Raw genomic sequence first — 24,536 nt, 5'->3', positions numbered from 1 at the left:
AAGAGCGCATCTCTTCCGGCAATACAGCAATTTATTGCCCTGGCTAACGTCAAGCAATGGATGTCTGATGGTGGCAGAGAACATAGATCCAATGCACTTGATGAGTTCTTTAAGAACGAAGGTCTCAAAGCACAATGGTCATCTCCTCATATCCACTTACAAGGACATTACTCGCCTACCTAAGGCTGAGCATGAGGAATGGCTTAAGGCCTGCCAAGAAGAGCTTGAAGTGCTCAAATGGCGAAGTACTTTTGAACTCATGGATCATCCAGCAGACCGACAGCATACAATTTGCCCTTGGTATGAAGCTTACGCATGACAGAGATGACGGAATAGCTACCTTATCCATGCCCGCTTACTGGAGCAATCTCCTTAACCATCATGGTCTTCAAGATGTCAAACCCAAATCTACTCCTCTCCCAACAGGTGCACTTCTTTCAATAGGAACACCCCCTCCATCTACAGACAATATCGAGTTTATGCATGAAAAACCCTACCAAGAAAATCTAGGAGCCGTTCAGTTTGGTGCCGCTACTTGTTGTCCAGATATAGTGCATGCCGCAAACATTCTCAGCCGATTTGGTCATGACCCCCAGAAGATCCATTGGCAGTATCTTATGCACCTAGTCCGTTATATTAGCGGCACTAGAGATCTAGGAATCACCTATACTTGGAAGGCTCCTGGTGGGCTATCTCTGATTGTGTATGCAGATGCTGGCTACACTTCATGTGTAGACTCTCATCGTTCCACCTCCCGGGAGGACCTATGTTCTGGATGTCAAAACATCAAGATGTTGTGGCATTATCAACTACAGAGGCTGAGTACATCGCTCTTGCTAAAGCTGTCCAACAAGCCAAATGTATACATTCTTTCCTCTCAGAACTAGATCATGGAGTCCCTCCTCCTTTTCTCATAAGATGTGCCAATCAAGGTGCCATTGTGATTTCCGAGAACCTGAAATTTCACTCGCAAGTAAAACACATTGATATTTGGTACCATTTTCTATGCGATGCGGTAGAGAGAGGTGACATTGCTATCGAGTATATCCCTTCTGAGAACAATCCAGCTGATATCCTTACCAAGTCTCTTGGTGAATGGTGGATTGAGTGTACTTTGGTTCTCGAACGAGATTTGCAAGGATGACTCAAGTCTTTTCAAGAGATTTGGAAAGGTTTGCTCTGTTTGAAGAAGATGCTCTGTTGAGCCAGGGTAGGACTGTTTCATTGATCTTTTGACGGGATGTAGTTTGTTGATTGATATCATCCTCCGATTCTTCTTCTTCCTCTTCAATGGGCCGCTTTCTAGTCATTGCAACAATGTCAGACTCGCTGTTCCCTTTATGCTCAGCTGCTCTGCTGTTTTGGTTCTTAATGGAATCAAGGAGTTTGATATACAGTGAGAAACTTTGTGTGAGGGCCTCTTGAGAGAGATTCACTGCAGCAAGGAGGGCTTGGATCTCAAGCAAAGCTGTGACTTTGACTTTCTTGCCATGCTCAAATTTTTGTATGACTGACATACAACTTTGTGACAACAAAGGTGGGTCATCAATTCCTCCAAGTTGGTGAGCCGGAGAAGGTCCTTCAGCAGGATCCTGCTGTTGTTGGTCTCCATTCTGGGATTGAGGTGGAGATTGTTCCTCTTGTTGTGAAGTCATACCATCGTTATCAGTCATTTAAATTCAACAGAGTGATGTGTCTTTTATTAATGGAAAAGTTTGTACAAAAATGGCCCTGAGAGTCAATGTCACGAAGCGGCAGATGCGGAGTAACTTAGCGAAGCAGAAGAGCAGAGTGACTAAGCAAGGCAGTGAGGCGGAGCGACTAAACAGGTCAATGAGGCGGAGCGACTAAGCGGAGCGGAGGCAAACTGGTCCCAGATAATGACAGAGATATATTGAGTATCGTAGTCATAGGTAATAGTAAGTAAACACATACCTGGTCCCAGATAATGACAGAGAGGTCAAGATAAGGGACCAGGCTGTGGAGGGTTGGCTATATATACATAATCCGATCTGCAAGAAACAACGATGTAATACTGTACAGTTCAGGGGCAAGGAAGGTGGCGGAAGCCGATAGAAAGAGAAGGTGGGTCAGGTGGATCAGTAATCAATGGGGGTTGACAGCGATGGGATGATGTATTGTACAAGTAAAGGCGTCGAGACGGTGAGAAAGGGAAGATGATAGGGGCTGCGTACTTTATGACATTACCCCCCTCCTTATGACCATTGCCCTCGATGGTCAAGGTTTTGCCGCTGTTGGGTGTTTTTTGTGAAAGGCCTGAACAATTTTTGGTGCCCAACTGAGGAGTTGTGTCCTGCATCGTAACCTTTCCACTTTACTAGATATTCCAACTTCTTCCATTGTACCCAACTGTCTAAGATGTCCTCCACTTCATACTCTGGTTCATCTTCATCTTCTAAGTATACTGGTTCTGGTGGTGTTGGTATTTCGCCATTAATGGGGTTACCTTTCCATGGATATAGTTTGTCAACATGGAAGATGGGATGAAGGCGATCCAGTGACAGGGGAAGGTCAAGGCGGTAGTCCAGAGGTCCAACCTTCTCCAGAATGCGGTAAGGTCCTAGCTGTCGGTCTCCTAGCTTTTCGCTGGATAGCTGCAGGTGTTAAGATCATGTACACCGTGTAACCGTGCCAAAGTCACAAGGTGTCTAAGTGCGGAAGACGAGTGGGACAGTAGTGAAGTTATTAACAACACCGCCGTTACGCCGTTAGTCCCCGGAGAGCGAGAGTAGAGAGAGAGGAGCTAAGTAGCAGCCAGGTCGGAGCGGCGGTATCGCCAATGACGAGGAGCGAACCAGAGGACGCCTAAGTCCTAAGGTTATAATAGGGAGTACTCCAAGGCGTTGAGCCTGAAGACTTAGAGAAGAGTTAAGTTGAGAAGGGAGATCTAAGTTGATCTAAGTTGATAATTAAACTGAGGAACTACAGTAGCGTACAGGCAGTATTTATATCTACGGAACGGCGCAGCGGTGCGGAGCGCCAGACTAACTACTAGGAGCTATACGAGTAGTACCTGCAGGGTAAAGTAAAAGACAATAAGAAGGGACTAGAACGAAAGGGTATGTGTAGCGAGAAAGAACAATAAGAGTGAGATTACAATAAGGAGCAGATCTTCGGAGTACCGAGCGGCGGAATGGAGGCCCGCGGCATGGACTTGACAGTATCCCCCTCTTAGGCTTGAGCCCTCGAAAGCCATTAATACCGGGAGTTGGTTAGTCACCAAAGAAAATTTTAAAGGCCGTCAGCATCGGGAATTTGGCCTATCAGTCAGCAGGAAAATTTTCAAATGCCGTTAGTACCGGGAATTGGCGTTAGTCATCCGTGAAAATTTTCGGTACACTGTACACCAAGTACAATTCGAAGGAAAATTTTCGCTGGTCCGTGCGCAATTTTGCCGTATAAAAGGCCCATAGTTTCGCCGATAAGACCCAAGTTCCCAAAACTTCTAAGTTTGAACAATGACTAGTCGCACTACCACCACTACCGTCTCTACTACCGCCGGCCCTTCGAGGTCACGACCCGCCCCACCGCCACCCATCGACCTTACCGCCCATGACGAGGAAGGTTTGGAGGAAGAGGACGAGGACGACATAATCCGCAAGGCGCAGGAAAGGGTAGAAAGAGTAAGGGCGAGGAAGGCGGCAGCAGCGGCGAAGAAGGCTGCGGAGGAAAAGGCTGCTAAGGCAGCAGCAGCTAGAGAGAAGGCGGCGCAAGAGGCGCGAGAGCGGGCTCGTCAACAAGAGCAAGAAGTAGCGGAGAGGCGCAGGTTATTGGCCGACGCGGCGTCTGCCCGAAGTCAACGGGGCACTTCTCCTAGTGAGATGTCGGCGTCTCCTTGTCGACCAGTGGTAGAGATTAGGAGGGAGAAAGGAAAAGGGAGAGCAAAGGTCCCGGCGCCGGTGAGTAATCTGAGTACCTATTTGTTGATATCGCACTGATTTTCTTTTCAGTCAGTTGGTGGAGATCCGGATGACGGTGACGATGGCGACGACGACGACGATGACGACGAAGAGGAGAGGGAGCCTTGTGAGAGGTGCAAGGTCAAGAAAATCCCTTGTCTGCAGCAGGCGGTGACACGCCTAAATTTTGGCTAGACGTCTATATTGTGAATTGTGACATTTTCACGTATAGATTTGTATCGAGAGGACTGTAATTGAGACCCAGATTGACAGTCAAAGTCAATACTGAATCAGTCTAATAAGTTGAAGGGACCATATACCCATACTACCACAAGTTGGTCAGTTTACCCATCCCCGATACTACCTACGGATAGCAGTCTACCTGTTTGTCAAGCAGGATTATACCAGACTCGGACTACATCCGAAGGATGACCATTCAAGTATGACATACCAAGGGTATTCTTATTGGACCTTACACTGGCAGGAGTTTGGAAGAACTTACTCAAGTGACCATGAACCGAGGATTGACTCGAAATGACTTTCTAGAACTCAGAAATGATCAAATACTCCTTCTAGAACAAGATCATGCATTAATCTAAAAAACTGCGATTTAGTCTAATAGACCAATCAAGTTGCATGGTTAAGGAAAATGACTAGAAGAACGATCGAAGTACTGCGAGGCTCCGAAGACATATCAAATGAATGTCAAAGAGTCCTGACGTAGAAAATATTGAAGAATGCAATTAAATGAATAACTATGTGTAACTCCCTTGATTGAGTATAGGCACAATGGGTGTCTATTGAAAGAGAGAAGCAATTAGTTTAATCCAGATGAATCAGATTGATAGGATTAGAATCGAGGAGAGCTGATTTGCCTCCGGACGAGGTGACAAACGATCGAAGTAAGTGTTGAACAGCAATGACAGTTGAACACCATTCGAGTCATCCTCCAAAAACAATTAAATTAAATGAATATTGAAGTACCTACCTATGTTTGGAGGTATACTAGAATCTTGGAACCAATATGGACCAAATAAGGACATGTAGATTCAAATTAAATGGTATCTGATTGAGTGTAGAAGTTTCCTTGCGGTTCCGAACGTTTATTGTATTAAATTAATTGTACTATGCGACTCTATATTCTGTATGTATAAATAGCGATCCGATGTATCTGGAATACAAGTGATTTTGGGACGACGTTGCAGTGCTAATCCGTAAAAAGGAAAGACACACTCCCGCCAGACTGAAACCTCTTTGCTAGCAGCCATTCGGGCCCGGCACTTGTGAGTATAGGAACGTCGTGTTCTGCTCCTTGTGACTGCGAGAAGTATATCCAGTTGTTGGGTATTCTTCGAACTTAGGATCAGTCGTTGGTCTTAAGGGCAAATCACGCTGTGTGGTTGTGCCAGCACATAGTTCTAGCCCTCTGTAGGGGTCTGTGTGTTTCGGTTTTAATTTACTTTGATTCAAACCCCCAATTCTTGATATACCCAAATCAATACAAACCAAAGCACAAATCGTGCTGAATCTACCTTGATCAAAGGAATATATCGAATCCTTAGAACGATTCAAATTGATTAATCAAAGCTTCGTACTTAGCTCTCAAAGCTTTGCGGAACCTTTGCCAACGCTACCCCTTGCTATTAAATAAATTTGATAGCAGTGAACTCGCATATTGTGTATTAGATTGGTTGGTTGGAGTGCCCATTAGATTCCTTCCTTTCTCTTTCACACAAAAACGAGGCAAGCTCGTTAGCGGGCAAACGGAGTTCCGTAATCTGTAAGCCCTGCCATGACTCCAAGGTCCGGTGCTCATTTTCGGGGCGACCTTCGACGGTGAAGCGGGAAGGCGGTTCCGGTGAGCGGATTGCCGTCATGGAGAGTCAGATGGCGCAGAGCCTCGCCGATCTGAGGGCCTTAAGGGAGGCCAATTCGAAGTCGCATCAGTACCTTCGACAGCTGTTGAGGAGGCAAGAAGATGACCATGCCCGTCTTATCGCCATGGAGACCAGGATGGCAATGATGGGTATGGGAGAGGGACCGGCGATAGCGGGGCCGACGAGTAGGAGAACCGAGCGGCGACGACCGCTGAAGCGACGAAGAATATTGGAGGAGAGTGCAGAAGAAGAGGAAGAAGAAGAAGAGAAGGCAATAGGAGAAAAGGGGCAGGAAGTGGAGAAGGATGGAGAAGGAGAAGAGGAGGAGATGGGGGTAGAGGAAGAAGGAGAAGGGGAGGCGCCGGCGCCGACGGCGGCGACCACGGTGACCTCTGACAAGGGGAAGGAGAGGGCAGTGTAGTAGAATCGGACATCGGACATCGGCCCTGCGGCCCTTCTTGTAACTTCTTGTAATCCTCTGCCTCCTGTATAATCTTGTTTCTTGGACTTTTGTATATATAAAAAAAAATGTTCAACGCAATTTTGAAGTCGGAAGGCAGATGGGCCGCGAGGCGGCGTAAGAAATAAATTAGTTTAGTATAAGTAGTGTAAGTGCAAATGGAAGCTAAGTGAAAACTGTGATTAAAGGAACCATAATAAGCAAATAAGAGAGAAAGGTAAACACTCAATTTACTATCATCGTGTTTACCCTCTAAACGCACAAAGTAAACTTCGGCGGAGCACGGCGGAAGCGGGGGAAAAGGAATAAAATGTTTTTGTGTGATCAAGGTCCAGGTTTCAAAGGGTATCGAGCGTGGAATGCGGGTACCAGTTCGTCAGCATGTAATTCATCAGCAGCAACCCAGGAGAATTCATCGTCGGTACCTTCATAACCGGCCCACCGAATGTAATAACGTAGAGGACAACGTTTGTACCTTCTGTCCAGCTTGGAGTCGAGGATTTCGGCAACGTTGTACTCCTCTTCACCATCAACTTCGATTGGAGGTGGAGGAGATTGAGTACGATTCGGGAACGGATTCGGCGTAACCGGCTCCAGCTGTGAAACGTGGAAAACCGGGTGAATGCGGTGAAGATAGTCTGGGAGTTTGAGCTCGTAAGACAGAGTACCAGGTCGACTGATGACCTTGAAAGGACCAAGATATTTTTCTGAGAATTTTTCAGTAGGACGAGTAGAACGAATGTGCTTAGCAAGAACGAATACTTCGGAGCCGATCGGGAACTCCGGGTGCGAGATTCTTTTCCTGTCAGCTTGTTCCTTGTAACGAGACTGAGCTAAAAGGATTTCCTCTCGAAGGAAGACGTGGAGTTCATCGAGATTGACGACGAAGTCTCTGGCTAGATCAGACTTCATGTCGACCTCGGGCCGAACAGTGATATTTGGGTGGTATCCTTTGTTAGCAAAGAATGGAGTAATACCAGTGGAAGCATTGGGAGCGTTGTTATAGGCGAACTCGGCGATCGGAAGTAAAGGCGACCAGTCATCTTGTTGGTAGGAACAATAGATCCTGATGTACTGTTCGAGAGTCTGATTGACACGCTCAGTTTGCCCATTGGCTTCCGGATGGTATCCAGAGGTATAGTGAAGTTCCATAGAGAGCGCTTTACCGAGAGCCCGGAAGAACGCCGAAACAAATTCGGAACCACGATCGGAAGTAACATGATTAGGAACACCATGCTTAGAGAAGACGTGAATAACAAAAAGCTCAGCTATATGTTCGGAAGTAATGGTGTCGTGAGTTGGAATAAATATAGCCTGTTTGGAAGATCGATCCACGACGACGAGGATAGCTGTATAGCCATTCGACATTGGCAGTTGCTCAATGAAGTCCATAGAGATGGAGTCCCAGGGTCGGACCGGAACCGGCAAAGGTTTCAACAAGCCGTAAGGCCGGTGACGGCGGGGCTTATTGCGACCACAGATAGTGCAAGAGGTAACGTAGTCATGAACAAAGTCTCTGACCTTGGGCCAGGTGTATTGACGACGTACAGCTTCTAGAGTGCGGTTCTGGCCGAAATGGCCGGAGAGTGGATGATCATGGAAATAACGAAGGACTTGAAGGCGAAGGTCGCCGTGATTCGGAACATAAATACGGTCATCAAGGCGTAGTAGCTTGTCGCTACCTAAGCTCCAACGTTCATTGGAAGGATCTTTAGCAAGTTCCAAACCAGCAACGGAGCTCGGGTCGGCGGGAAGGGCGAGGATGATGGCTTGGTGTAGGGCTTCGATATCCATGATAATCGAGGCTCGTAAAACCGGGCCTTCCAAGAAGGTAGCTCGAAGAGACGCAGTGAGTTGTTCGTTAGTAAATATAGGACGGAAGTTATGAGGGTTCACTTGGGCGTAGCCGATATCCCCCTCTTTAGGGTAGACGTCCCAGCGTCTAGTTATCGAGTCGGGTTTCTCGCCGAGTTTCCCCGGCCGGAAGCGAATGACCATATTAAATTGGTGTAAAAATTCTGACCATCGGACCTGTCGGCATGTAAGAACCTTGGTAGTAGAAAAATACTCAAGATTCTTGTGATCGGTGACGACGTCCACCGGATCACCCGAGCCTTCCAGATAATGACGCCAAGCTTTAAAGGCCTCGAAGATGGCCAGTAGCTCTTTGTCGTGGGTATCGTAGTTGAGTTCCGCCGCATGAAGCGTTCTGGAAAGGAAGGCTAGAGGATGAATTTCACCGTCAGCATATTGGATGGAAAGAATAGCCGCAATGGCGTAATCGGAAGCGTCGGTTTCCACGATAAGTGGGCGATTTGGCTCCCAATGGGCCAGTATCGGCGCAGAAGTGAAAGCAGTCTTGAGATTTTCGAAGGCCTCTTGACAGCTGCTGTCCCAGATCCAGGAAGCGCCTTTTCGGGTAAGCCGAGTCATCGGCACAACGATATCACTATAGTTATAAATAAAACGACGATAGAAGTTTGCAAAACCCAAGAAGGACTGAATGTCCTTAACCTTCCTCGGAACCGGCCACTCTAGAACTGTCTGAACTTTCTCCTTGGACATAGTCAATCCGTCGGGAGAAAGAATATAACCCAAATACTCAACAGTATCCATATTGAATTCGCACTTGTCGGGGTTGGTGTAAAGCCGATGTTTCCGTAACCGCCGAAGAACCTCCTTAACGTGTTCTCGGTGTTCTTCTGGCGTATCAGAGTAGATTAGAATATCGTCAAGATAGACAATAACACAGACATCGAGCATGTCAGAGAAGATGTCATTAACAAACCGCTGGAAAGCCGCAGGGGCGTTCGTAAGGCCGAACGGCATGACCTTCCATTCGTAAGAGCCGTAGCGGGTCCGAAAGGTGGTTTTCCATTCATCGCCTTCAGCGATTCTGACTGGATGATAAGCGTGAGCGAGATCCAATTTGGTGTATATTTTAGCTCTTTTCGGAGCGTCGAGGAGATCTGATATGAGTGGGAGTGGGTAATGATCCTTTTTGGTGATACGATTGAGTCCACGGAAATCGACGCAAAGGCGAAGTTTGCCATCTTTCTTCGGGACAAAAAGGACCGGAGCGCCGTGAGGAGAGGATGATGGGGTGATGGCACCAGTAGCCAGCTGTTTGTCAATAAAGTCTTTAAGGGCGACTAGCTCCTTTTCAGACAAAGGATAAATACGGCCGAGAGGCGGCGAAGCGCCTTCTTCCAAGTCAATCTTCAGGTCGTAAGGTCTATGTTCAGGAAGTGAATCTGCAGCAATCTCGTCGAAGACGTCTGTAAACTCTGCGTACTCTTCTGGAATAGAAGGATGGAGTGGAGGGACAGTAGGAGTGGTGGAAGAGCGGTCGGCGGCACGGGCCGCGACCTCTGAGTGGATAGCACGAAGTAAGATGGGTTCCATACCAGCGTCCTTGCAAGCCCTGTTAAAGACTGCAGCACTGACGAGTGCAATGTCGACCTCGGGAGTTTCCAGTTGAGCAGCGAATTGAGAGACCGTAGGGTAAGAATAGATGGGTTCAAAGGGGAATTTGGACGAAAGGGGCTCGGCCCGTGAAGTCCGAGAGCGGCAGCGAGAGCGAGAGCGAGGTGAGTCCCCAGGAGGGGTCTCCTGAATTGTCGGTGAAACCGACGGCGAAAGTTCCGGTAGCGGAACAGCGACCTTTGCATCAACGGGGTTGATGGCAGAAGGCACAGATGTCTGTGGAGAATCAAGGTGTGAAGTGTTACGGAACGTAATGTTTCGAGATGCCCAGTCAATCAACGGATTGTAGCGGGATAAGAAACTGTAACCTAGTACTGCTTTACAAGATGAATCTAAATGAGTAACATAAAAGGGTAATAGAAGCAGCTCGCCAGAAGGGAACCGAACAGCGATATTCGCCATATCGGTAATGGGTTTAGAGGATAATGAACCATCAAAAAGACGAAGATTAACAGGAGAAATTTTGGTCGTAGGAATAGAGTTCTGAGAAACATAACGAGTATCGATGAAAGAGTCAGTAGAACCAGAATCAACAAGAGTAGGAAATTTGAGAAGAGCAGAAATAGGTTCGGCCGGCGCGGCCGAATCGGATAAAGGAAATTCAGTAGTCAATGATATTACAAGAGATCGTTCAATAGAAGAAAGAGTGGACGCGTTGAGATATAACTCCCCAGGTGAGGTACGAACCTGATCAACGCAGCTCCCGTTTCGTACCGGGGAACAAGAGCTGCGGATTAGTTTTCCGAATCCTCTTCAACAACCTCAATGGTTGCTTCGGGGGTTTCTTCAACCTCGGCAGCGCGGCCCTTCGATTCTCGGGCCTTTCGCTTGTTGCAGTCAGCAATCTGATGCTTACCACCGCAGAAGAGACAAAGGTTGTTCTTCATCCTTCTTTCCTTCTCGGAGGGAAGGACCTTCCCATCTGCACCAAGATGGTTGAACGCGGGGCGCTGACCGCTGGATTGTCCGGAATTCGAAGAGTTCTGGGGCTTACCATTGTTGTTAGGCTTACCACCAGAGAAGGGTTTAGGCTTCGGCGTGAACGGCGCCGAAGAGCCAGAGGGCTGAGAATTATTGTGCTGGTTAGAAGAACCAGTCTTGAAGTCCGAGGAACCCTTCTTCGGGTTCCGAGCAACAAAAGGCTTACCAGCCTCACGCTTTCTAGTTTCCTCGCGTTTCCAATAACGATTGTCAATACGAAGAACTTCTTGACGATAATCGGCGAGCGTCGCCGGCTCGGGCAAACGCGCCATTTTGTCCTTGATGCGTTCAGCTAGGCCTCGTCCATAAGCCCATTTCAGGGCAGCAGAATCCCAGTTGGTACTAGCAGCCAGGGTGTTGAACCGGATATTGTATTTCCGGATGTTCTCGGTTTCCTTCATCTTCAGATTACCGAGAGAATCTTCGGCCTCGCCTTGGGCGTCGTAAACGCCGAAATTATCCTGAAGCTCCTTTACAAGGGCTTTGAAGGAGGATGTCCAGGCCGGCAGCGAGTCGAGATCCGGGTCGAGAATATCAGGGACAAACCATTCTTTGGCTGACCCACTGAGATAGGAAAGGGTATAGTTCACCTTCCGTTGGTCGGTGAAGTACTTTGGACGGTCATTGAAGACCAGGGCGAGATTGACGAAGAACGTCTTGAGTTTTCGGGGATCCGAACCGTCGAATACCTCTGGCTCCTTGACCTTGCTCTTGGATTCAGAGCTGTCAGAGGGACGGCCGAGAGCGGCGAGGACGGTACCAAGGGTCTCAATGGAGCCCTTGAATCCCGAGAGGAGTTCCAACATAGCACGTTGCTCGTTGGGGATGTCAGGAGAGATTGGGGAACGGGGTCCACTAGGTCCACCAGGACCGCCGGGACCGCCGGGACCACCAGGACCACCAGGTCCACTGGGGTCACCAGGTTCACCACGCGGTAAACCGCCGGAGTCGTCATCCAGATCGTCATGATTGTTGTTGGCGCCCAGATCGTCGGGGTCGACAGGAGGGTCTTGATCATCGTGATCACCAGTGTCCAAATCGAAGTGAGGAGGTGGGTCACGAGGAGATTCAGAAGCAGCGCGACGTTGGGGTTGTTTCCCCGTACGGCGGGCTATGGCTTGGAGGATTGGAGAATCAATTCGAGTAGTTGACCGGCCCCGAGCCGGAGCGACCACGGGGGGTTGTCCACGGCGAGGGGTCAGGACTTGGACAGGTTGTCCGTCACCAGTGTACAAGGTACTGTATTCGAATTGTTGTTCCTCTTCCATGGCTTCAGGAAGAGTCGACGTAGTAGGGACTGTAGCTGGACCGAAACCGCGATTACGGCGACGTGGTTGACCAATTGCAGAGATAGAGTCGGAGAATGGGGCAAATGATTGGGCTGTAGTGAAGAAAGTGTTTTCTTCGGAGTTAGCTCTAGATTGAGCTCGAGTTTTCGGAGGCATAAAAAATGATATGTCAGTACGACGTTAACGGATTGAGTTTAATTATACTGTTAAGATCATGTACACCGTGTAACCGTGCCAAAGTCACAAGGTGTCTAAGTGCGGAAGACGAGTGGGACAGTAGTGAAGTTATTAACAACACCGCCGTTACGCCGTTAGTCCCCGGAGAGCGAGAGTAGAGAGAGAGGAGCTAAGTAGCAGCCAGGTCGGAGCGGCGGTATCGCCAATGACGAGGAGCGAACCAGAGGACGCCTAAGTCCTAAGGTTATAATAGGGAGTACTCCAAGGCGTTGAGCCTGAAGACTTAGAGAAGAGTTAAGTTGAGAAGGGAGATCTAAGTTGATCTAAGTTGATAATTAAACTGAGGAACTACAGTAGCGTACAGGCAGTATTTATATCTACGGAACGGCGCAGCGGTGCGGAGCGCCAGACTAACTACTAGGAGCTATACGAGTAGTACCTGCAGGGTAAAGTAAAAGACAATAAGAAGGGACTAGAACGAAAGGGTATGTGTAGCGAGAAAGAACAATAAGAGTGAGATTACAATAAGGAGCAGATCTTCGGAGTACCGAGCGGCGGAATGGAGGCCCGCGGCATGGACTTGACAGCAGGTTAATGTCCTCCGCACTTAGCCAGACTGGGTCCCCAACTTTGAATTGATGCGCTTTTCGCTTCCCACGTTCATATCCCTCCTTCTGTTGCTTCTTTCCTAGATGTAAAGCATCTCCAGCATCCTGTCGCGCTTCTCGGAGAATCTGTATGTGGTGGTCCACCGCTGGAATGCTGCTGCATTGACCAACCGGGATATTGAACAGGGGGAGGTATCCATAGGTTAACTCGAATGGGGACATGCCTAGGGCCGAATGAGTCTGTGAATTAATCACAAATTCTGCCATAGGGAGGTGTTCTGCCCAGTCGTCTTGTCGTCTTCCCACGTAGAGGCGGATGTATTTCTCCACTTCTTAATTTGCGCGTTCAGTTTGGCCGTTGGACTGAGGACGGTATCCAGAGGTTAGATCTGACTTGATCCCCAGCCTAGCAAGGAGGGATCGCATGAGTTTAGCTGCAAACTGAGGTCCGCGGTCGGATTTGAAGTGGAGGGGGAGACCATGGAGACGGAAGATCTCTCGGTAGTAGATATCGGCGACACCTTCAGCTGTGATGGAGCTGGTGCAAGGAATAGCATGGATTTGTTTTCCATACAGGTCTGTACAGATCAAGACCGCATGGTATCCTTGGGAGTTAGGCAGTTGTGTTATCAGGTCAACCCCTACCTCTTCCCATAGACCGGATGGCACGTCCAGTGGTTGAGTTACAGCTCGTGGGTGTCGTTGGATCTTCTTGTGGGCACAAATCTCACATCCCTCAACATATTTCTCCACAAAAGAACGCAGTGTTGGCCACCAGAAGTGGGTGCTAACTAAATTGAGTGTTCCATGGAGCCCAGGGTGTCCAGCAGTGGGATGGTCATGACATTGACGTAGTACTTTGGTGCGCAGGTCATTGTCTGCTGGCACGTACACTCGTCCTTGGTAGTAGACCAGGCCATTGTCCTCCTCCCATTCGGCGATTCCATTGGCCAAGCGCTGTAGTCCGTGCTCTTTGACTGTTTTGAGACCTTCCAGTACCTGTGCTTCCCGCTGTGAGGCTTTCCGGATGTGATCCTCTAAGGGGTTCGGTAGGATAGAAGCTGCAATTTTGGTGAAATGGTTGGGCTTAAGGACTGTCTGCTGTCGATTATCCTCATTGTCTAGTACCTGGTGGGCTGCCATACAGGAAAGAGCATCGGCCTGAGTATTTATTCTACCAGGGCAGTGGATCATGTGGAAGTCAAACTGTGAAAGGTATAGAGCCCAGCGAGCTTGGCGGCGGGTGAGGTCTTGAGCTGTGCGCCAAAATTCGAGGTTAGAATGATCCATGATGATGTCAAATGGCTGGGGTAGTCCCTCTAGGAAGTTCCTCCAGTCCTTCAACGCTTCTATGATGGCTAGCATTTCCCGGTCGTAGATCTCATAGTTTCGTTCAGCTGGTTGCATAGAGGCTGATCTGAAGGCGACGGGATGCCATTGGCCATCATCTTGCTTCTGCATGAGGGCACCGCCGGTAGCAAAGCCTGAAGCATCTACCTCAATTCGGGTTGGTCTGTCTGGTGTCCATAGGGCTAGGATGGGTGCAGAGATGAAGGCCTCTTGGAGGGTATCAAATGCTTGTTGCTGGGTGTCCATCCAGGTGAAGGATATATCTTTCCGAGTGAGGTCGTTCAGGGGCCTGGCTATCCTTGCAAAGTTCCGGATAAAGCGTCGGTAGAAGTTAGCAAATCCAAGGAATCCTCGTAGCTCTCAAAGGTTAGTGGGGGCTGGCCAGTCGTGAACTGCAGCTACCTTTACCGGGTCCATCCTCACCTCCCCTTCCGATATAATAAGGCCTAGATATTCAATCTGTTGTTGTTCGAATTCACACTTCTCCAGTTGTAGGTATAGATCATGCTTCTCCAACCGGGTTAGTACTTCCCATACCACTTGTCGATGCTCCTGAAGATCACTGCTTGTCACGAAGCGGCAGAGGCGGAGTGACTAGCAGAGCGGGAAAGCGGAGTGACTAAGCAAGGCGATGAGGGGGAGCGACTAAGCGGAGCGGAGGCAAACTGGTCCCAGATAATGACAGAGATATATTGAGTATCATAGTCATAGGTAACAATAAGTAAGCACATACCTGGTCCCAGATAATGACAGAGAGGTCAAGATAAGGGACCAGGCTGTGAGGGATTGGCTTTATATACATAATCCGATCTGCGAGAAATGACGATGTAATACTGTACAGTTAAGGAACAAGGAAGGTGGCGGAAGCCAGTAGAAGGAGAAGGGTAACAGGTGGATCAGTAATCAATGGGATTTGACAGTGATGTAATCATACAAGTAAGGGCGTCGAGATAGTGAGAAAAGGAAAATGATAGGGGCTACGTACTTCATGACACTGCTGAAGATGAGGATGTCGTCTAGGTAAACCGCTACCTTTCCAGCTGCAATGAGGTCTGCAAATATAGCATTCATAAGTGCTTGAAACATTGCAGGGGAGTTGGTGAGACCAAAGAACATAACCTTAGGCTCGAACAGCCCTCGTGTGGTTGCAAAGGCCCCTTTCCATTCGTGACCTTCCTTGATTCTGACGTTGTTATAGCCCCAGTGTACATCAAACTTGGTGAAATATCGAGCCCCTTGAAGCCGACTAATTATATCAGCCACCAATGGGAGGGGGTAGCGGTTCTTCACCGTATACTCATTCAGTTTCCGGTAATCCTGTACAAAACGGAGTTTCCCATCCTTCTTCTTCACAAAGAAGACTGGGGACGAGATGGGTGATTTGGAGGGAACAATGTAGCCTTTCCGCAGATTCTCTTCCAGGAAGCAATCCAACTCCTCCTGCTCGTTTAGGGACATGGGGTAAATCTTGGTGCGCATGGTCGCTGGTGCTCCAGGTATGAAATCAATTGCATGGTCCCAAGGTTGGTGGGCAGGTAATCGTTCGGAGGCGGATTCTGAGAAAACCTTCTTGAAATCACGGTACTGCTCAGGGACCATTTCTTCAAAGGTTTTAACAGGTTTGTCTTGGTTGGCTTCCTCCGCTAGCTGCTGGGAGTAAGTGAATCCTGCGGCGCACCAGACTTCCTCAGTCTGTTCCTCTAGGATTCCTGCTTTTACCCATGCCCGGCAAGTTTTATGATTGGCTTGGATTCAGTGTATTGGCAGTTCCTCCACCACTGCTGATTCGCTCTCTTCAAGGGTCGCTTCCAGTGGCACCTCAATGTGAGGGGGTTCAATGGGAGGTTCCAGGTTCGGGAGTTCAGGGGTTGGGCTTTCTGTGTTAGTGGCGACTAGATGAGAATATGAGATCTCCTCGTCTGGGACTTCTTCTATAGCTACTTGAGGGGGCTTTACTGAAAGTCGTCCTTTCTCCCAGTCGATCTCCGGACTTACCTTCCGTAGCCAGGGGAGTCCAAGGATGACGTCTTCACCTCCTAGGTTGGTGATCAGAAAGTCCATCCATCGTTCTTGATTATCCACTGTAAGTGCTAGGCATGCAAAATGGGTTATCCGTCCAGCTCGGTTAGGTGTTCCATTGATATTGAAAATGTCGATTGGTTTATGAAGGGGTGCACATCTTACATGGTTCCGGGTGGCAAAGTCTTGGTTTAAAAACAGGGCGGTAGCTCCACAGTCTACCATGGCTGCAGTTGTTATACTATGATTCCTTCCTCTTAGTCTCGCATGAATTCGGAAATGTGGGGAAGTGGAGTTCAATTCCCGGATCGACGATATTGTACATGATGGGTGCGAGTCATACGAAGAAGTAGCGAACATAACAAACTGATTACGGGGTACTCTCGGTGCAGCCGAAGCGGGTACCCTCTTTAAAAACCCTGTTGAAAGCCAGAGGACGAGGAGGACATAGCGTTAGCACAATCGAGTAATTCCCTTATTTGACCGATCTGGTTGGAAAAGTCCTGGTTAGGGGGGCTCGGAGTAGCAGGTACGGGTGCAGGAGCAGATGTTGGGGTTGAGGAAGCGATCTGGACGGATTCATTTGGGAACAGGGAGAATGGCGCGGGTCTTGTAGCGGATATCTGCTGGCGTCAGCCTCAGTCTCGTCCGAGTCCCATGAACTTGTCTTGACAGACTGCTTCCAGATGTCCTCGGCATCCACGGTAACGGCAGGTGGTTTCCTGGTGTGGGCAGTTTTGCTTGACATGACCTTGGGCACCACAGCCGAAGCATCATCCTCGCATGCGAGCTAGGAATGCCTCCCTAGTATTCCCATTACTAGTGTGGGTTGCATCAATGTCCATAGCGTGGGGGTCAGCCTGGGTAGTGTGAGCGGTATGTGTGGGAGCGTGTCCAGAATTTCGGCCAGTCATGGTAGGATCATGCAGGTAGACATCCACCGATATGGCGCATTTGATTGCCTCCTTCAGAGTCGGAGCAATTCCTTGGGCAATGTTTACGGTGATGAGATGTTGTCGGATCTCTGGGAGTAATGCTGTGAAGAAACATTCCCACAAATCAATATCAGACATTCCAGTCTGATCTCCGATATCCTTGAACTTCTGAGAAAATTCTGCAACTGTCTGCTCTTTACTTTGCCTGAGATTCTTGATCTCGCTACGGGCTTCCATACCTGGGTCCATTGGTTCAAACTGTTGGCCAAATTCCTTCAAGAACGTATCCCAATTTCCTCCGAAAGGGGGATTTTCTGCACTGAAATGTAGCAGATGGGGAGTTGCCCAATATCCGGCACTTTCTGTGAAGAAGCCCAAGGTGGACTTGATAAGTTTCACTTGGCTTTTGGCGAGATCAGGTTGTTCTGACGCCCAATTTTGGAACTGAGCCATGAAGGGACGAGCTTCAGCGCCATCTTTACCCTTGAAAACCTCGGGTTTGTTCATGCTTGACTTGGAGGATGAGCGTTTCTCCATAGCTGTAGCAAGGTTAGCTACTTGTCTGATGAGCTGAGCCATGAGATCCTCAGCAGAGGTATTTGGGGCAGGCGGGACAGGAGTCGACATAATGGGAGTAGGCAATCAGGGTTGGGGAATTGGCAGGAAGGATATATTGCTCACAGTAAGTGGCTCTTGGATTGAGTTGGGAAGGGCGTTAGGGCAAGGTTGAGACTGGCAATCGCGCCAATTATCGTCGTTGTTGTGGGCGTGAGCTTGGTCTCTGGGGTTGAGTGCGTGTGGGAGCGTGGAGCAGTCTATACTGGCAGCAGGTGTTTCAGAATCAGGCAGGACTGGGGAAGACGTGGTGTCTATGGATCCTGCAAGGACAACCTTATCGGCAGGCTGTCAGTGCAGTAATGGATCTTGACCTAATGTCACGAAGCGGCAGATGCTGAGTAACTTAGCGAAGCAGAAGAGCAGAGTGACTAAGCAAGGCAGTGAGGCGGAGCGACTAAACAGGTCAATGAGGCGGAGCGACTAAGCGGAGCGGAGGCAAACTGGTCCCAGATAATGACAGAGATATATTGAGTATCGTAGTCATAGGTAATAGTAAGTAAACACATACCTGGTCCCAGATAATGACAGAGAGGTCAAGATAAGGGACCAGGCTGTGGAGGGTTGGCTATATATACATAATCCGATCTGCGAGAAATGACGATGTAATACTGTACAGTTCAGGGGCAAGGAAGGTGGCGGAAGCCGATAGAAAGAGAAGGTGGGTCAGGTGGATCAGTAATCAATGGGGGTTGACAGCGATGGGATGATGTATTGTACAAGTAAAGGCGTCGAGACGGTGAGAAAGGGAAAATGATAGGGGCTGCGTACTTTATGACAGTCAAAGAGAATTTTGGTTACAATACATGCTCTACACACCGGAGAGTTTGACAAGTCAGAAAGAAAGCAGACTCGAGAACTCTCAGACACAATATATATGAGATTTAAAGAAAAAAGTGAGACAAATGATGAAGGCTAAGATGCAGAGCACCTGAGTCAGAAAAGGGCATATGGTTTTCAAGCATGCGGAGCATACCTGACTGACTAGGGCCTCACCGACAGAAAGGAGAATGAGATTCTGAGGCGTGCGGAAGATACACTGACTATCAGTGAGAGGTGAGAGGAGAAGAGAAGCTCAAGTCTCTTACCTTGTTGATTAGACTTTTGTAAACAGTTTTTAAATTCGTTTAAATTCACTGTGGGACATTAAACAATATTGAGTGAAGTGCCAAAATCAGCTTATAAATTCTACTCCAGTACGTCTCCTTATACATAACTCATTGCATGAGTTGTAGGTATGAACTAAAGCAAAAGCTCAAGTGTGTTTCCAGATGAGGATCAAGTGTACCAGAGTTCCAGATGGATGAGCGGGAGGAGAATAAATCAATAGATAGGTGCTCATTGTGTAATAATTGATAATACTTGAAGCACTGTTCCTTAAGTGTTGCATCGGAGCGGATTCACTTGAAGAGTTCAGCTTATGGCTATAGTGTGGCCAGTCATGGTAGAAGCTTTTTGCACCTGCTACTTACCCAGCAGTGCTGTTCTGTACTCTGAGAGAAGGATGCCAACAGGCTCTCTAGGTACAGTATGGAGCTTTCAACTCCCATTTCATTTACAATTTCATATTTGAACCGGAAAAAAAGAATTTAATTTGTATGAATTCCTTGCAAGTTCATGTTTTCAGACAATGAATTTAAATAAATCATGAGCTGAATGTATTGTGTACATACATTTTACAAACAGTCAAAGGCATCAATAGCAAAACAAATTGCAAACCTGTAAATGGAGTAAAAAAATTTTGAAGAAAGGGAAATAAGCAAGACATGATTTATATATAGTGAAAATATCAATGACAAAGATTTTGGAGCATTCAAAATATGAGATTTCATTGTTAGTTAATGGAGTGCACTGTTTTGCACCAGTAACTGCATAATGTTCTGATGGCCCAGGATTGAGGCTGCGTGGAGAGCATTCCTATATTTTCCCCCTTGTGCTTTAACATCAGCATTATTTTCCAGTAGCAACTTCACAATGTTTTCATGGCCCCTGCATGTGGCTGCCTGGAGAGCATTCCCATGTTCCCCCCCTTGTGCGTTAACATGAGCATTATGTTCCAGCAGCAACTTCACAATTGACTTATGCCCCTTATATGAGGCTGCCTGAAGAGCATTCCCAAATTGTCCCCCTTGGGCATTCACATCAGCATTTTTGTCCAGCAGTAACTGCACAATGGCCTGATTCCCATCCAATGAGGCTGCCTGGAGAGCATTCCCATATGCACCACCTTGTGCATTAACATCAACATTATTTTCCAGTAGCAACTGCACAATGTTGTCATTGTCAAAGTATGAGGCTGCCTGAAGAGCATTCCCAAATTGTCCCCCTTGTGCATTGACATCAGCATTATTTTTCAGCAGCAACTTCACAATGGACTCATCCCCATTCAATGAGGCTGCCTGGAGAGCATTCCCATATGCTCCCCCTTGTGCATTGACATCAGCATCATTTTCCACCAGCAACTGAACAATGGAGTTGTTGCACATGTATAAGGCTGCATGGAGAGCATTCCCATATTCTCCACCTTGTGCATTGACATCAGCATTATTTTGCAGCAGCAACTTCACGATGGATTCATGCCCATGATAAGCGGCTGCCTGGAGAGCATTCCCAAAGTGCCCCCCTTGTGTATTGACAGCAGCATTATGTTCCAGCAGCAACTTCACAATTGACTCATGCCCATTTAATGAGGCTGCCTGGAGAGCATTCCCATAGTATCCCCCTTGTGCATCCACATCAGCATTATTTTCCAGCAGTAACTTCACAATAACATCATGCTCATGATAAGCAGCTGCCTGGAGAGCATTCCTAAAGTGTCCCCCTTGTGCATTGACATCAACATCATTTTCCACCAGCAACTTCACAATGGACTCATGCCCATTCAATGAGGCTGCCTGAAGAGCATTTCCATATTGCCCTCCTTGTGCATTCACATCAGCATTATTTTTCAGCAGCAACTTCACAATGGACTCATGCCCCTTTGAGGAGGCTGCCTGGAGAGCACCCCCAAAGTATCCCCCTTGTGCATCAACATATTGCTTCACATTATGCACACTTTGTATAAGATGATTCACAGCCCCATACAATCCATTGAGGGCTCCATAGTATAATGGGCTTGTTGTGGATTTTTTCTCAAAAGAAACATGGTTGATGTACATTTCTTCCCATCTTGAAAACTGTACACTGTTTTTCAACATTGCACATATCAAATTCTGACTTTGGCCTTCTACTTTGAGCTCCTCTACCCTTGATGCATGTGAGAGCCAATATTCCACAGCATATGCAACAAAAGACTCGCTATTGACTGAAGTATCATCATATTGCATAAGGTAGATGATGGTTGTTTGGGTCATTATATCATGAGCTAAGTGTTCATTGAATGACAATGAATCATCCATCTTTTTGGATTGCGAATATGAAATGAGATATTCCTTGACTGATGCATGGGCTAGTTGAATGATATCATCCTGTCCTACAGTCACAAATGTAGAGGGAATAACCTCCTCCACCTGAAGGTCCATTTCATCAGGATCAAACTTTTGCTCCAAGAGGTCAATTTTCCATATTTCATTGACTTTTGTTCTAGTCAATGGCTCAAAAGCATAGAGCAGCCACAGAAGTAGATGTTGTACATCTTCTTTTTCACCTTCTGTTAACCTTCCTAAAGCCTGGTCATATGTGTCTTTGAGAGTTGCAGGTAATGTCTTCAAAGCTTCTTTTACATCCCTGTTCCTCTTGCATTTCTGCAACTGCATCATTTGGCAGTCTACCCAGCGAAATCTGAGACATTGTCTCATATCAGCTGATTCTCAAGTTGATTCTAAAAAATACTACTCACATTCCATGAGCACCTTTGTTCAATGTATCCTTTATTTCCCCAATAATGTCACCTTTGAACCGTGGTTGATCATGAATCTTGAGCTCAATGTAACTTGCAATATCCTCATCAATTTTTGATTTTGGGCCAAGTTGAATTTGAAGCCCATTTTTTCCAACGAATTCTGGTTGAAATCTGCTTGTCACAACAATTCTCAACTGATGTGAGAATGCAGCCAGCCAATTCAACACCTTGTCTGCATCTGCCTCTTGGCATTCATCCAATGCATCAACAGCAATGGTCATGTCATTTCTGTCTTTGATCATTGTTTCCAATATGTTCTCAAGTTCCTGCTTTGTGAGTTGTCCAAATGACTTTGACTCATAAAGGGTGAGGAGAGCAGGGTGGATTTTCCGACCATCTAGCCCTATTTGCTGAGCCAGAGATAGCAAGAACCCACGATATGTAGTCTGTGACTCCGTGTTATCCCGGATATCAAAATAATGATACCAGACAGGACTTTTTTGGTTCATGTTTTGCAGGTTTTCAGTGATTGTCGTACTAGAATGTTCTTAATCAATGAATCTGAGCTGTACTTATTGTCATCACATACATTAGAAAGGTCTTTCCTGACCCAGCTATAGTTTCTGATAAGTTAAAACATTCCTTCCCTTAAGAGAATAATCAAACCTGGTCCTTGAATCCACAATATGCCAGGGGAAGATCTCCATTCCTTGTATGTATCAACTTCAAATATCCATTGGCCAGTGCCTGAGCATCTGTTGTCTGCTGCAGTCACAAAATTGGCTGAACAATCTGGTGCATTGAGCCATTTGTGTATCTTATGGCTATCATCATTTGCTATAGGATATAATGTATTCAGTTCCAAGCAATATATGGACAGTTTTTTTGACTGACTGATGACTGTAAAATTTCCGCCATAAATGGCAAAATCACTTGCATAGGGAAACATGCTGTGAATGTTAATTGGGTTGTCAGTTATAGTAAATGAAGAGTAAACTGAGACCACTATACCCAGCACTCATTGGTTAGGATTACCTGCAAGGAACACATAAGGTCGAAAAATTCAAGAACTGGACAAATTGAACACACTAACTGTTAGTGAACTCTTGCAATGAGCAATGGTGGTAGTCAAATAAAAAGGAATGATGGGATTCATCGAATCACTGTCATCTTTTATAAGCTCTGAAATTAGAGTTTGATTGTCATTGGGTCATGCAACATGTCCCAGCCATGATTCTGGGTACTGGTAACTATATAGGGAAATATTTCCCTGAAGTGCTTTCCTATGTGTCTTTTTCAAGTCTCTATAGAACGTGGTAGCTGTAGAGAATTTATTATGAATTCTTCACCTCTTACTATGATTTACACCAATGTTATCCCTTACCATGCCAGTCTGGTTCAGAGCAGATGCCTTGGAAGCCTGACACAACAATGAATTACTCCCCTATTGTAGCTAAAAGTAAGGCAGATTATACACCAGGCTAGTCAATGTCAAGCTGATTTGTGAAAAAAACGGGTACCTGGGCCTAATCCAGCATTGAAGCACTTATATATTATTGGACTACTGCTCAATCATCATAACGTCTCTCCCAGGTGTCTCCCACGTTCCTCTTCTCTGAACTCTCTAGCATTACCTTAACATGGGATAGATAGAATACAAGTGGCGGAAATTCCTTCTCTCAAGAGTTTTTTCTGGTAATTATTTGTTTACCTTTCTCCGAGTCCTTCTCCTCCTTTCCCTCTTCATCCTCTCAGATTCCTCAATGGTGACCCCCAGTCTCCCCTCTGCGTCCTCGATGTCTACTCTGTCCCTGCGATCCTGAAATGATCCGTGAAACTGGAAACACCTCAACCAGTTTGTCTTCCTCCTCTCATCAGTGACTCCGCCTAGCTTGAAGCAATGCTTGTCTCTCAAGCTTCGGATCTCGGCTGTTTGTGGTGGAAATGAGCGTCTCCAGTAGCTACGTTGGCTAATTTCTATCTGACGATGTGGGAGGAGTATCATACCGGTGCGTATCTCATCCTTTATTGTGGTTCTGATTTGCTCGTTCCATCACTTTCACGTCGTTTGCTTGCCTTACCTCGGTGTCTTCTTCGGACCCGTAGAAGGAATCTTAATTCTCGTCGTTATATACATGATCACCGGCGTCTATGGTACATATTTTTCTCATCAACCACTCTTCTCCTCCCCCAGCCTAACCCACCCATTATTTTGTCCCCAGGTCCAGCCTTCTGGTACACCCCCATTCTTAAATTTTTCCACCTCTCCCATATTCCCTTAATCACCAACACCATCACCAACACCATCCTCAACATCGGCCTAAACATCTCTTTCATGGTATTCGGCGGGCCACTAGCATTTGCAGTGCCACCTGCAGTGGCAGTCACTGCATAGTATCTGCACTCCACTGCAGTGTACCTGCATGCGCCTGCATTACACTCTCGGCATATAAATGCCGGCATTTATATGTATCTTGTCTGATTGTGTCATGCAATTTTGAGTTCATATTTGCCGCATGTTCAACTATTTCAAGATACGCATATGCACATTGAGTTGATATCTTGCTTGGTTTACAAATGAATGTAAGTCATATATGCTTAGTTATGTCACAAGCACTTGGGGTTCAAAACTGCACATAAGAACCAGTAGTAGACATATTCACAATATTTACTTGTGCCTATCATTGTACTCACCCATCTGCAAAACCTAGATGATCATGACAACAAGGGTACTAGCTGGACATCACTGTCCAGCCAAAAGCACTGAAAGCAATTTCTAGAAACTACTTGAGTGGCAGTCAGTCTCTTAGACAAAAATCCAGGATGTACAGATGTATCAGCATGCTCCTACCTCTTACCTGCATTCACCTGGACTGTAACTGCATGCACTTGCACTGTAACTGCACACACCTGCATTGTGACCTCATGCAACTGCACTGTAACTGCACTGTAACTGCACACACCTGCACCTCACCTGC

The 24,536-nt window shown here is 47.0% G+C and overlaps 3 protein-coding genes across 3 annotated transcripts; all 3 read right to left on the bottom strand.

Annotated features, from left to right (window-relative positions):
* Positions 1 to 1,145: 1,145 nt before the first annotated feature.
* C8R40DRAFT_1171413 (uncharacterized protein) lies at positions 1,146 to 1,673 on the bottom strand (the record flags this gene model as incomplete). The annotated part of the gene is made up of 1 exon (XM_046231701.1): positions 1,146 to 1,673. One exon carries the CDS (start codon positions 1,671 to 1,673, stop codon positions 1,146 to 1,148), a length of 528 nt encoding a protein of 175 aa, XP_046085404.1.
* Positions 1,674 to 19,555: 17,882 nt separating this feature from the next.
* Positions 19,556 to 21,514, bottom strand: C8R40DRAFT_1047344 (ankyrin repeat-containing domain protein; the record flags this gene model as incomplete). Its single annotated transcript, XM_046224435.1, has 2 exons — positions 19,556 to 20,900; positions 21,102 to 21,514. 2 exons carry the CDS (start codon positions 21,512 to 21,514, stop codon positions 19,556 to 19,558), a joined length of 1,758 nt encoding a protein of 585 aa, XP_046085403.1.
* A 1,612-nt stretch (positions 21,515 to 23,126) lies between these two features.
* Positions 23,127 to 23,895, bottom strand: C8R40DRAFT_1070120 (uncharacterized protein; the record flags this gene model as incomplete). The annotated part of the gene is made up of 4 exons (XM_046226196.1): positions 23,127 to 23,192; positions 23,270 to 23,539; positions 23,640 to 23,671; positions 23,763 to 23,895. The coding sequence occupies 4 exons, from the start codon at positions 23,893 to 23,895 to the stop codon at positions 23,127 to 23,129; spliced, it is 501 nt and encodes a 166-aa protein (XP_046085402.1).
* Between the last annotated feature and the right edge of the window lie 641 nt (positions 23,896 to 24,536).

Source organism: Lentinula edodes (genome assembly GCF_021015755.1).
Source record: "Lentinula edodes strain Le(Bin) 0899 ss11 chromosome Unknown C8R40scaffold_21, whole genome shotgun sequence".
In the NCBI taxonomy this organism is placed as follows: domain Eukaryota; kingdom Fungi; phylum Basidiomycota; class Agaricomycetes; order Agaricales; family Omphalotaceae; genus Lentinula; species Lentinula edodes.
This window is presented reverse-complemented; position numbering and strand designations above follow the sequence as displayed.